This window comes from Strongylocentrotus purpuratus, unplaced genomic scaffold (assembly GCF_000002235.5).
Source record: "Strongylocentrotus purpuratus isolate Spur 01 unplaced genomic scaffold, Spur_5.0 spur5_scaffold_1, whole genome shotgun sequence".
NCBI lineage: Eukaryota > Metazoa > Echinodermata > Echinoidea > Camarodonta > Strongylocentrotidae > Strongylocentrotus > Strongylocentrotus purpuratus.
Window position 1 is genome coordinate 6,754,859 of NW_022145594.1, and position 14,340 is coordinate 6,769,198.

General features: G+C 38.6%; 1 protein-coding gene across 1 annotated transcript in view; it reads right to left on the reverse strand.

Annotated features, from left to right (window-relative positions):
* LOC590912 (vang-like protein 2-B) overlaps positions 1-14,340 on the reverse strand; it is a 61,542-nt gene that overhangs the window by 23,457 nt on the left and 23,745 nt on the right. The window contains exons 3-4 of the mRNA XM_030977587.1: positions 5,398-5,562; positions 4,596-4,826 (exon numbers count right to left, since the gene is read on the reverse strand). Of these exons, the coding sequence (XP_030833447.1) occupies positions 4,596-4,826; positions 5,398-5,466 (300 nt within the window). The 5' untranslated portion in view covers positions 5,467-5,562. The remainder of the gene's footprint in view (positions 1-4,595; positions 4,827-5,397; positions 5,563-14,340) is intronic.

The following is a 14,340-nucleotide window of genomic DNA, read 5'->3' on the forward strand; positions in this document are numbered from 1 at the left end:
AAAATTGTAGGCTATAATAAGGTAACACATGCATGAAGAGAGAGCAAATATAGAGAGAAAGAGATAGTTCATGAGTGGCAATTTAGACTGACCATCAAAATATGTAAGGAAAATGACCCTGTATCATCAGAGGTGGAGGTATCACAGGTAATACCCCCCCTGCCCCCTCCCCACCCCCCCCCCCCCCCCCGCCCTCCCCCTCCCACAACAACATAAAGTCTGGAGCTACAACATCCGTACAGGTGAGCCTGAAAAGATTCTCAAATTGGTATCTACGGGTAAATACATGTTCATGTGTACATGTATAGGCCCAACTCTGTCAGAAAAGGCCTACAAACTGGATTTGGATAATACCATGGAGCTAGTAACTCCATGATAATACATTTCTCAAACTGCCTGTGCAGGCTGGTAGAGGATCTGTCCCTTGGTATTTCAAACTTCCCCTCTGCCTTCTCACATATCCCGTTCACATAAATAAGAACCTCAACGAGATCAATAAATAGCTCCATGTAACATTCCCCTGACCCCTGGGCCATGCTAGCCCCATGTGGGAGGATGAACCTTACTCTGCTTTGGGACTGGGACTGTGATAACAATGCCTTGTGACACCCTATCAAACCCAGTTGTAATTCAAGGGCCTGTTTGCACAAGTATGGATATTGAGGAACAGCAATGATCCTTTGTGTTTAATCTACAAGAATGCCAGTGCACAATTCAAAGAATACGCACAAACAGAAAGCTACAAATAAAAGCTTTGTTAATTTCACAAAATGTCTGGAGGAAAAAAATAAAATGAAATACAAAGTTTGCCTCTGTAGAAATCTCATTTATTCCATTTCAAAAAAGAAAGGGGGAGTCATCTTTAGACAAGAGCCTGAAAACATTGGATTAAATGCAGAAGCAAATGGAACATCAATAACGAAGATCGGCTAGCAAAGCATTGAAAATGGCAATTTTGTTAACCTTCTTGCATTAAATTTATCGGTTGGCAATAAAAATTCATGTTCAAGATTGTTTCAGACAAGTGCTTCAATACACAAGTTCTCTATATCGACCCTTCCCAAAGATGCCCGAAAGTAACTAGATTTTGCATTTATAAAAACAGAAATTTAAAGTAATTTCTCAACATCCTCTTCCTGTTTTCTACAAGCGCATAATGTGCACAACACTGCACATAGGGTCCAACATACCTACAGGTACATAAATACACACTAGAAGTGCACCTTGTGTAGTACCCCTGCAAGGTAGAGGAGGTTTAATATTGACTAGAGCTTGTGCAATCTCCTTGTCTATTTTCCTGAGGAGAATGATGAGTTGCTTGGGTCGGTTAGCTAGTCATAACAAAACGCTTTTCATGCCCTCTGAGAAAACATACAAGCTGCCAGGACCCTCCCTCCTAATATATGATTGATGATGTTTGCAGGCCAGCCAGGGAAGATGCTGCAAAAACCATCCCCATTTAGACAAGGGAAGTCCAAAGATTGTCTTTCTACAATAACTGCATACCGGTAGTTAAATATATTTTAAATACAATTTTTCTTTTCTTAATGTAGTACCATAAAGAGGAGCGGTTTCGGCATTATTTGGAATGAAAACTCATTAAAGTTTCAGAATCAATCCCCAATGCGTAGATAACTGTACAGCCAAAAACATTCATGATGTCCACCCTTTGCAAATGGTTAATGACAGCCATTTCAATGGCAAGTAATCTGAGCCAACATTCAGTTAACGACTGGACACATCTGTATTAAAACTTGTATTTTGTTGTACATTTGTTCCTGCATGTATAAACAATATACTGTGTGCATGTATGTATGACAATGACCAACCTGATTTATATGCCTGTTGTACACTGTAGACCAATTATAATTAAGTTTCATTGTTTTACTATGTACATTGCAATCCCAAGAATTTTTTGTAATTTGTTAGAAATGGGAATAAACGAAATGAAATTAAATGTATTAAACTAAATGGTTGAAGGTCTATTGATTCTTTTTTTTAACACAAGTATTATCTTTATACAATGTTTTCTCTTATGTGAATAAGGCCTGTAGTTTGTGTGGGATGTGAGGGGAGGAAGGAGAATAGGCCTAGCTGGAAGGGACGGAATGCAAGCGCACATGGAGAACATGCCATGGTGAATTTGTTGATAATGATGTGTCAGGTTTGTCGATGATAATGTGATGTGATGTGCTCAGGGAAGAGAGAAATACCAACTCTTGTTATCAGAAAACATGGAAAAGATGAGGGAAAGTATGGAAGGGGAAGGTGAAAGAGAGATCATGTATCAAGAGAGAGAGAGAGAGAGAAAGTGAGAGATATCAAAAAGAAGACAAAGACAAAGAGACAATCAGACAAAGCAAATGACAGAAATAGAAAGAGAGGGCAAAGATCTTCCTATGTAAAATATTGCACAATTGTTGATGGAAAAGAAGACAGTTTTAAAACTTCAATCTCCTTCACCGACTCTTCATGAATCATTTCCTCTATAAAAATGAGAGAAATCGTTTAACACCCCACATGGATATAACCATAAATCCTTCGCCAATTCCATTCAGAGGATATAAAAGACTTCTCCAATTTTGTCTATGTGTTGCCTTTAAGGATAAAGTTTCATAGACTTTTGCACCTGCTGGTGTAGAAGAAGAAGAGACCCTGAGAAATGAGTGTAAGGGGAGTCTGCAATGATCCCAGGATGGGCATTAAAAGGTCAAACAAGGTCAGATATGAGATATGGTTCTCACCTGGTACTAGACTCCCAGTTTTCACATCTACCTAGACATGTACATGTGCATGTAAGGTGTGGGCCCTACATAAATGTACAAGTATATTTTTGAACTTTGCTCACATAGCAGTGCTCCACATAAACTTTTTTCTTCTTCTGAAGAGAGCCGTTCAGATTGCCAAGTTTTAGGGCCTGTATTGACTAGAGCTCCTGTTAATAATAATAATAACATTTAATTTTTATATAGCGCTTATTACAAATGTCTCTAAGCGCTTTACAAATATACTATAACCCCGGTCATTGGATTCAGTGCTTGCCCGCACACACTGTGTGCACAATCTCCACTCCCTGTTTCAATCTGATATATATATACCGGTATATATACATTTAACCTTTTCTTTTTATAGTTTTTATTTATTTTTTTTTTTTTTTTTTTTAATCTGACCTGTTCCTCTAATTTATCTGCTTCTATAAAAAACAATTTAACATCAAGGTGGACTTCCCCTTCGAGTTACTTTCATTTTTTACAACAGATGAATCGTCTGTTTGGAGCCAGAAGGGCGTTAACTCACAAATATTTTAACACCCAAGGAAAGTATTATTGACTGGGCAACATGTGGCCTATACAATGATCTCATATCATGATCATCTATGTTTGGACCACTTCACAAATATCAATTCATGCCTATAGGCCTACATCGTAGATAAATGCATGTACTGGTTGGCATACCGTACTATGATGGTTGCCTTCGGGAAAAATTGAAGCTTGCCAAAAGCTTCCACTTACTAGACAATACAACAACTCATGCCACAGACATTCTGACCTTTTCATTTAATTAAAAATACATTTAATCGAATGATTCATCCCAAGGCAATTAGGGAAGAAGGAATGAAGCGTCCATACATATCTTTAGAGGATCTATCGCGTGTGCCAAACAAAGGTCTTTTTAGGTACTACTCTACAAAGAAGAAATTCAAAGAGAATATTGAGTTTTGGGGAAGGTGATGAATTGTTTATGAATTTGTGTAATTCTGTTTATGTTATTGTTAGTGTGGAAGGGTATCAATGAATAAATGTCCCCTGAAAAGGATGGCTCTTCAAATCAGTAATACTGATGATTCAACATTTTGGCGCATGAGGACACTTGCACTTGCACACACACGCACCACTCGCACCCTTGTTTTTGTTTAGTTTCTCTCTTATCTCTGTCATTAATGTATAATTAGTAGCCTCATAAAGATGAGATTCATATGCTCATTCTATAATTATTTATATTGAATCCAACTGTTTATTTTCACATTTAATTATCATTTGAGTATCATGGCCCCCTCTTCTTGTTACTTTGCCAATATTTCACAACTCATTTTTATCTTAGCTCGGTTGACCGTCTGCTCAAGCTTTTGCTTATAACGGCGACCTTCTGCTTTCTTTCTTTATACACGCAATGGCCCAACGTATAAATTTACTCTTACTCATGTATTATACATTTGTTTCTATATTTTGTATATTGTTTGCATACCTTATGTTTTATATAATTATCCATATTTGTTGTATAACTGATTTGTTTGATTGCAGAAAATAAAGTCTTTGAAATAAAAAAAAATATTCAAAATATGACCAGTAAGAGCCAACGCCGGTTGTGGACAACACTTTCATGCAACATGATTGTGTAGTCGCATTTATGTGTACAGTGCATGTGACTTGTAAGACTGGGCCAATTTCTCATCATTTTGATGATTCCAAAACCTCACAGTATACAACAATATCCATGTGGTATGTGATCAACCTTTCCAATCACTGCCACACAGCTTCTTTCCCAACTCAACTTTATTTTTAAATTTGATACAAAATTAAAGTCCTGCTACAAACCTCATCTCTGTCCTCATCAGTGGTAGCTCCCTGGGTTGCTATGGTTACTGATCGTTCTACATGAGAATGTCTCTTGCTGTGTCTCCTGTTTTCCCCTCCATCATTCTCAGAGTCTTCTCTGTTTCGATGTCGACGACCACGCCGTCCCCTGTGACCACGCTCGCTGTCCTCGTCGGTGTCCCGGTCGCGGTACTTGCCCTTGGAGCTCTTGCTACTTCTTGTGCTTTGGTTCTGCGTGGAGAAGTACAAGTTATAACTTGGACCCGTTTCACAAAGCATTTTTTCAATGGCAAATGACAAAAATCAGTGACAAATCTGTTGATAACCAATCAGAAGCAAGGATTCCAGTAGCTTATAACAAAAACTGTCATTTTGTCACTGATGACAAGTTTTGTGAAACGCCCCCCAGATTCGCACTCACAACAACTCAAAACTCAAAGCTCGCAGACTTGCTTGATAATCAATATAACCTTTAAAATGTGTGTGTCTTTTCTCCCAATATGCTTCAGAGCAAGATGTATTGAACAGTGACAAGGTTTATAAGAATACTCTGCAATAAGACCTCTGGTGGTGAAAGAAGAATGGGAGTTGGACATTTTCCTTCATATTTACCCTCTAACCTGTCAAAAAAAACTATGCAGAAGTTGGAAAATTCATCTCTGGACAGCTCCTTGATACTGTACCTCTTTTTTCCCTTCAAAATAGCATTATTACATAGATTTTATGAAGAACTCTTGCGAACAAAAGTATTTCCCTAATTATCTCCAAAAGTACAGGAGGCTTGAACCCAGGACCCACTCACCTGGGGCTGTGGTGTAATGGGGAAGCCTCCGTTATCATCAGGGTTCTCGGGAGCACCGTCGGTATCCATTTTGTATGTTCTGACTCCAGAGGGCGGTGTAGCTGGTGCCGAGTCTGTCTTGATGAATACGGCGGTGACCGTCAGTTTGAATGATTATCTCTGCATCTGGAGGGAGAGGAGACAGAGAATATGAGGGAAATGAAATGAAATGTATTTTGAAAATATTTATTGTTTGATGAGAAATAAGGTACAGCCACTTTCTGCAACTTTGAGAAGAGCCTCTATAAAATCTGAAAAAAGCATTTCAGAGCAATTAATTTCAAGTATAACATGTACAAAATCTCTCTCTCTCTCTCTCTCTCTCTCTCTCTCTCTCTCTCTCTCTCTCTCTCTCTCTCTTGGTTACTGCAAAACTACAAACTTTGAAGACATGAACCATGAACAAAAGTAATTTTCACAACTTGAAAAATGTGGTGTTACATGTCGGTTGTTATTTGTTCACTCCCCTGCATGAAACTTTTGCAAATCTGAACTACTCAGAAATTTTCATGAGCGAAAAAGTGTCTGGATTGACAGTATGATCATCAAAGTGCAGGTGCTATGGTAGAGTGGTTCGTTCACTTGATTATAATCTTTATCCAAAGGCTGAGGGCTTTAATCCCATCCTGGCACTATATAACAATCATTGGCAAAACATTAATCTACCATTGTCACTCTCCATTCAGATTTAAAAGGGTGCCTGATATGCCAGATTGCTACATATTTGGCCAGTTTTGACCTGGGAAATAATGCTCGAGCCCCAGGAGCGTCACAACGTGGCAGACATGTACACTTTATAAGAAACCACCATTACTATTATTATTATTATTATAAGAATGTATATTTAGTACAAAGCAGACCAAGAGAGAGGTCTGTACTGCCGTGGTTCATTTACTTCTAAGCAGAGAGAAATTCAAGCAGAGGTGAGAAAATTTGCACCTTGCGGAACATTAGCTTTCCACAGAAAAAACAGTAGCGTCACCAGACTGTCTGGTGTGGGATTAACAGTTTAGAAAGAACAGAGAGAAAGAGAGGGATCGTGAGAGAGAGAGATGGAGAGAGATGGAGACAGGGGGAGGGGGATATGGTGGTTGAGAGGGGGAGGGGGATATGGTGGTTGAGAGGGGGAGGGGATGATATAGTGATTGAGAGGGGGAGGGGGATGATATGGTGGTTGAGAGGGGGGGAGGGGATGATATGGTGGTTGAGATGATATGGTGGTTGAGAGGAATTGGGAGTAGGGAAGAAAGAGTAGGGCTGCAGGGAAATTTATGCCATATACATATGTGACTATTAAGAGTAAGGTGCAAATTAGTAAAAGTTGTAGAAATAAAGGGGAAGAAAGAGCTTACAGATGCGAGATGTAAAATTAATTATTGAGACATGAAAGAGAGAGGAGAAGGTAGGCTACATTTACATGTAAGTAAAGCAAGATAAAGTTAGATATGGTGTAAAATGTGAAGACTGAAAACGAGAATGAGATGGCTTGGGAGAAAAGAGAATTAGAGAGACAGCGAAAGAGGGAGCGAGAACCAGAAAGAGAACAGAAAGACAAAATGATGCGATATACATATATACATCTACAAGTAGACCTTAACCTGCAGTATAGAGGGAACCAAAATATAAAGAAAGAAAGAGAGAAAGAGACAGACAGAAACTGAAAGTGTGATCAAAAGGGGGGAAAAACAAAATTCAAGCAAAAACCTAGTAATCTTAATTGACATTCATGTGACTGATGTTTTGACATGACACATCAAAGTTTCAGATTTGAATCAACCCCTACGCAGTACTTGACCCAAACAGCTGGTCATGTGACCTATCTATGAGCTGCGGCAATCCCATGAGCCCTCGATCTGCCCCAGCCTCGTAGCTTTCAAGAATATGTGCAGTCAAGGCTTTCATTTTCCCTGTGCTCAAATCAGAAAGTTGTACTTTCTGAGATAAATTTAAATGATACAGGACCTACTGTAGATGGCTGCCAATTATTAACGTGAACACAATGTAGGGTTCATTGACGAGTATTATCAACACACAAAATCGGTAGCCTATTACCTACTTTTTCTTCTCCTCAAAAGCCAGGTACATGTATAAACCTTACTTTAGAGCTCAGTCCAATGATGACCGGTAGGCCAAGTAAAGTTGTACTAACACAATACATCAGCAAAATTAATTTTGTCCTGAAATGAAAATGATAACAGAAATGCCTTCCTAAAACCAACAGGGGTGATGTTTTTGTATTTTGTTCATAACAGTTTAAAGGTAAGTTTTCATATCCAACATCTCTTGGCATCTTACAATGTGCAGTTCATATTTTCTCTTCTCTAAAATCAGTTCTCCACTTCTCCCCATCATGCACCAATAAGGCAATCGATAAACGCATCGTCTCTTCATTCAGGCATACTTTCACCCTCCTACAAGTAAATAGACCCACCTCTTCAATTCCATACACTCTACTTCACATTGTCAATCATGCCAACCAACTGAATAATATTCTTTCTCAGTCTAAATTACATAGGTACTGTAATGGGTTCATCAGCATCGCAAACTGTCAAATTATGCATGTTCCGAGTAATCATTCATAGCAATGCTTCATTTTAATACAGTGTATCTAATATAATTTTGAATTTCTATATGCTGCAGTATACCTGTACATGTACGTACATCTATGTAGTAGTTCAGGCAAGACATGGTTTTATTTTATTGCTGAAAAGTGAAATATTAGTTTCAATTTGAGAACTCCAGCCCCCCCCCCCCCAAAAAAAAATGTTTATGGTATACATGTACATATCGTAACCCACCCCTTTAAATTTCCATTTTACAATCCCTACCCCCCCCCCCCCCCCCCCCCCATTTTGCTACATCCCACGTACACCTGTAGGGCCTACAGTTACCGGTAACTCACACAATGTACACGTATGGCTCCAATCTACATGTATGCCTTGGTGAATGCATGTTAAAAATGGCACCCCCCCCCCCCCCTAATCGCTAGTGCTACACCTTACCAATGCAATGCTGCACTTTACATGGATGCCTGAATGAGTGCATGTGTAATCATGTAGATGATCTATGCTGGAATACTGATGATGCGGTTCATCCCAGGGGAATCCACCCACCTATCCAACTAAAAGTGCACTCTCTCCCACGTGAATTCATGAAAAACAACTTTTCTAGTCACGGAAAGTACTCTTCGATCACCTGCAGAAATGTCAGCTTCAAGTAGACCATTTTTTTCTTTTGCAAGGCATATATGTACATGTAGCTCGACTTTGCTGAAGTAAAACAGCTTTATCTTCCATATTTATTGTCTGAAGTGCAGTAGTTGACCAAAAATAATCTTTCTTTATTACTAAGGCCAAACTCTTTTGTAACAGTTAAATGATAATCAACTTCCAATGCCTGCGAAATCGAATTTATAATTAAATGCATGATAAAAAATTGTGATTAAATCTTATAATTTGAAAATAATGCAATCATACATCAACTGGCATTCCAAGATGACGTATAACAATAACATATTGCATATTGCATATAATTGCTAGCATTACTTACTGCTGCGAAATGAATGAATGTAACCCAATGAGAAGCTAGAATTCATGCACAGGTCTGTGATCAGAGGAATAGATTGATTGATACCCCATACCCAGCCACAGAGCCGGACATTAGAGATCCTGATCAATGAAAGGTCCTGACTTCACAGCTTAGGTTCCCAATATTTTGCCCCGATACAGTTACCCTGTACGTGCTTGTTGAGTATCAATGACCTGAATTGCATTCTCATCCCTTTTCCTCTCACTCCTATTCTCTTGCATCGCTCCTCCCTCTCTTCCTTTCTCTCTCTCTCACTGCTTTGTTTATCCATCTCTCTATCTATCTACACTGTATATCTACAATTCATCTCTCACTCTCTCTTCTCTCTTTCACTCCCTATTCATCCCTCTATAATAATTATATCCCCACCCATCCCCCCTCTCTATCCCCCCCCCCCCCTTTCTTTCTTCTCCCTCTCCCTCAATTTCTCCCTTCTAGTTCTACTCCCGTTTCTCTCTCATCCCCTCTCTCTCTCTTTCCCTAGATCTCTTCATCCATCTCTTCATTATTTCTTTATCTGCCATACATGTATGTATCCAATGTTTGCTTCATATTTTTAACTCCACACAAGCATCAAATTTACCATTAGAGCTATAACAAATAAGAAGCATCATGGCAAATTGGCAATATGAATCAGCTGAATGTGCATCTTCAGGAGGTAATCAAATATGGATAGACCTGAGGCAATCACAGCCCTGTCAGTGCTGCTAGGCCAGGAAGGGGGTTGGAACATTGGCTCTGAGGCAAAACAAGTCCCGTCTGTCAAACACCTTCACTAGAGGTTCTGAACCAACTTGGACCGTGTTCCCCAAATTTTGCCTTTGGGCCGTAGAAACAAGATGTTACTAACGCATGCAGGACGGCCAGGGCACTGACGAGTCGCGGATATGCCTACTACTAACCAACCAATCAGATTGAGCAAACTTCAACGTTTTTTAGGGGTTTTTTCCAGTAGTGAAAATGGCAGTCGAAAAACAAATTAAAGATTTTTCAAAATGATGTTTGGGATGTACAAATGGACCTAGAATCCTGACAAGTGCAGGTAGGCAGGCCTACAGGTGTACATCTGAACATGTGCATTACTTGGCTAGCCCCATTCAAATGGCCATTGGGTCTGCACTTACAGACTAGGAAAAGTTGGAGTGATAGAAAGGAAGGAATCGAACGAGGCAATATCTGAGGGCAAGGCAGAGGGTGCATGAAATTGAAATCCAGAATCAATAGAATCAATGCCACTCCTGACGTTTGTAAATTTGATGTCATGACATGATGATGAGGCACTAGGATGATGAGGCATGCCTCAAGTGGATGGGACCCAACCAATGTGGGAGGAAAGAGTGTAGGCCTGCAGATACAGGGGAGGGGAGGGAGTGACATAAATGTACAGTAGACATTAGAAATGAATTGAATCGTTCAATGATTGACATTCATCAATATGAAACTGTGACTGGCAATTCAAACTTTAATCCTAACAAAATCCTAGGAAATTTAGGAGACTAGTGGGGCGTTGCAAGAAAGATGAGTTACAATTAGGTTGCAAATATCAGTTGCAAACTTGCAATCAATCGCAACTCTCTTGCAACGCCCCATATGTTTGGCAATAGAGCTAGGCTACGATGTTCAGTTGTTTAATCATTGACAATCTTAAACTGACCCCCTCTTCTGAAATGCTATTGAAAAAAATGTATGATGGGGCAATTGCATGATGTACGCATGAACTTGAAATGTGACTTGGAACCTACATGTAACAGTCATTGAGAGGGAAGGCTGTGGTGATAATAATGAGGTCAAATATAAACCAATACTTATATGTCCTTTTCCAATCACTGCAATACATTTCTTTCACAATGCAATTGCATGAAATAACTCAAATTTATCTGTGATGTGAGACATAAATCATTTAAATGATAATAATAACTCAGTGTTACTCTAGATTTCCAGCAACACACTTCCTAATCCTTCCACTCTACTGCATATCAAAATCTGTGCTTCCTTCCACAGGTTAACGCCTCTGCCTCATCATCCTCACAAGCCGCGGCTCGACCTGCTGCCATCTGCCACGCGGGGTGAGGCATAAGCTGAGAGGCTATCACCCACTCAACCATGCTAGACAATGGATTGGGTAATGGTACTAGCTAGCATCAAGTCAACCGTTTCATCCGCGATGATGAATTATGCCTGGTGACTCACCCAGATTAAAAATAAAATGTGAGCGCATGCAACATACATAGGCCTATCAAAATAAAAGTGATTTGTGAGATTGCTGGGCTGTATTTTACGAAGGTATAGTAGGGTAGGCCCTATAAATTTTCATTGTTAGGGATATTATTAAAAGACTGCATTTATAATCATGTACATGAAGAGCTACATGTTGCAAAAAAGTGCATTCAAAAAAACTTGAACATGTACATCTTCATTGCAAATGAACAATGAACATGTGTGAAGATTGTGAAGATACTGGACTGTCTTTTTATCACAAATATCGTCGCTGTTTTCACGAAGTGACGGTAGTGAAAAAAAATTGCATTCACTTTGCGTTACGATTTTCCTCACTACCGTCACTTCGTGAAAACAAGGACGATATGTTATTGGTATGCATACACTACTGAAGAACAACTGCTAGCAATGTAGCATCTCTATCTCAATCATCACTTCTCTTCAGATAACATCATCATTAACCACATTCAGCATACCAGTTGATATCATTATCAATAGCAGTACATGTAGCTTCAATTATGAGATGATGATCATCATCATCCTCATAGATCTGACATCATCATCACCATTATCATTATCATAATCATCATTATTCACCATCATCATCATCATCATCAATTCATCATCATCAATTCATCATCATCATCATCATCATCATCATCATCATCATCATCATCATCATCATCATCATCATCATCATCATCATCATCATCATCACCATCACCATCATCACACCATTATCTGCATCAGTCGTTATTACCATCATCATGACAGTAAACATACATTTACAAGTACATACTGTACATACTGTACATGTATGTCTTATGATCAATATTGTTCAAAAACCTTTAGAAAAATAAAATATCTTAGAATTAATGAGACATGTGTTCCCCTGATTTCCATCCCTGGACATTGCAATCAAGAGTGACAGTTTAGTGGGATACCCCCCCCCCCCCTCCCCAAATGTACATTCAAATTCAAAATAAAAAACCTATTAAAATACATAATACACATAAATAAAACCAGCAACAGAATGAGTGGATAACCCTCATTTGATAAATTAAAAATGTGGCACACTCTAAAAAATGAAGGCATCATCAGTGTCATCACCAGTACCACCATGGCTACCATGCAGACTCCATGACTGCTACCAAATTATGACTCATTTTCCCTACTCCATGCAGACACTCATTATGTGTAATGGAGTCCTTTTCCTCATCAATCTAAAGCCTCCACCATCAGATGGATGATAGACCTTTCATAGGGTGTTCAGACTTACACAGTGTATACGAAACATGCATTCATAAAGAAACATTGCATAAAGAAATGTTGCATTCAAAATCATCATATAGCGACAGGGGCATACAGAGACTAGATAACAACATCTTTAATAAAGAAATGTTGTACATGTACATACAATTGTATAAAGGAAATTGGTTTGTACTAGGTCAATTGATAATTGATATGATAGCTGGCCAATCATCAATGCTGGCTCATGATAAGCCCCTCCCAGCCAGGTCTATTGATATGGTAGCTGGCCAATCATCAATGCTGGCTCATGATAAGCCCCTCCCAGTTATGATGTATGATACAACATTCAGACAAAAGTGGGACCCTTGATTTTTTATTGAGCTGTCATTTAAAACATTGCTCAAACAGTATGTTTTGTTATAATACAACGGTGACTTTCAAACTAGGAAAAAATGCATGTACTGTACTTATTGTACAGCAGCTACAGCTAATTATGCTATTCTCTCTAAACAATTCTCTTCTTTTTTTCCAAGCATATACATGTATGTTTTTAATACTTGTGTATCTGGTGCATTAATTTGAAACGCCTAATTGGCTTTTTACTGATGCCACATTTTCAATTTGTACTATATGTATGTGTACAAGTAAATGTACATTTTCTTTATATTATGAATGTTATTATGTAAGTTTATATATAATTTTGATTATTATCTGTTATTCCCTCTTTTATTTTTGTATACATTGTCATGATAATTGAAATACACTGTAAATGCCAATTCAATCATATACAATGAATTATGTTGATCTGAACGTGGGTTGTAATGTAGCCCACGTCCTCATCAACCCACATGAATAGCCTCAATCATCAGCTTGGAGCATAGACCTTTGAGCTTCATCACGACTCATTAAAACAACATTCAGATCATAATTCAATCATTTAACTCTAACATGGTTACTAGTGGCATTCAAACAGATGGCTTTCAACTTCAGTCTAGACATGTATATCATTACGCTGTCTTTTGGGGGACATCACTTTCAAGGTGACTGATAATTTTCAGAAATTCAAAATGACATCTGCATGGAGCCTGGAGGTCATGTTGATACCAAAAATGAAGCTTTACAGGTAGAATATGAAAGCATTTTTGAAGAGCCATGCTTTTCAGGGAACATTTTTTATCTGATGTTTTTCCACAACTACATGATAAAAAAGGTAAGACTCACAAATTATTGTTCACCTCTTCCCGGAACTCAACCTTCTCTTCAACTTTTTCATGAAAATTGACCATATTGTGTGGTTTGTCATGCATTGGTCAAAAAGAAAATGCTAATGAGATGTATTAAATGTATGTCACATAATTTATTTTACAATGGCTGCCTGTTTTATTATCGTACATCTACAAAGCCTTGATGGTCACATGGCGTACATTTATTCGATTTCATTTGTTACCCATGACATTTAAAATTATTCTTTCCTTGGGCTCCTTTGTAACAAAATTAGATCTAAACCACCATAATTATGTCATTAAATGTGACTGCATCTAACCATTCCATTGTATCATTGTCCTTTGTGACAACCACCATGACTTAAAGAGAAGGTTGAGTTCTGGGAAAAGGTGAACAATAATTTGTGACATTTTCATTGTATTATATTATGCAAGTGTGGAAGATCATCAGGTAAAACATGTTACCTGAAGAGCATGGCCCTTCAATCAAATCTATAATAATAATACGCTAAGGCTCCGCGCGGGGGCGCGACGTCTCCGCGATCCTTTGTATTCTATTGTTTTTTAATGAGATCGCCGACCCAAGTTGGTGCGGCTATCTCCTCCTGAACCCTGCCCTCGGGGT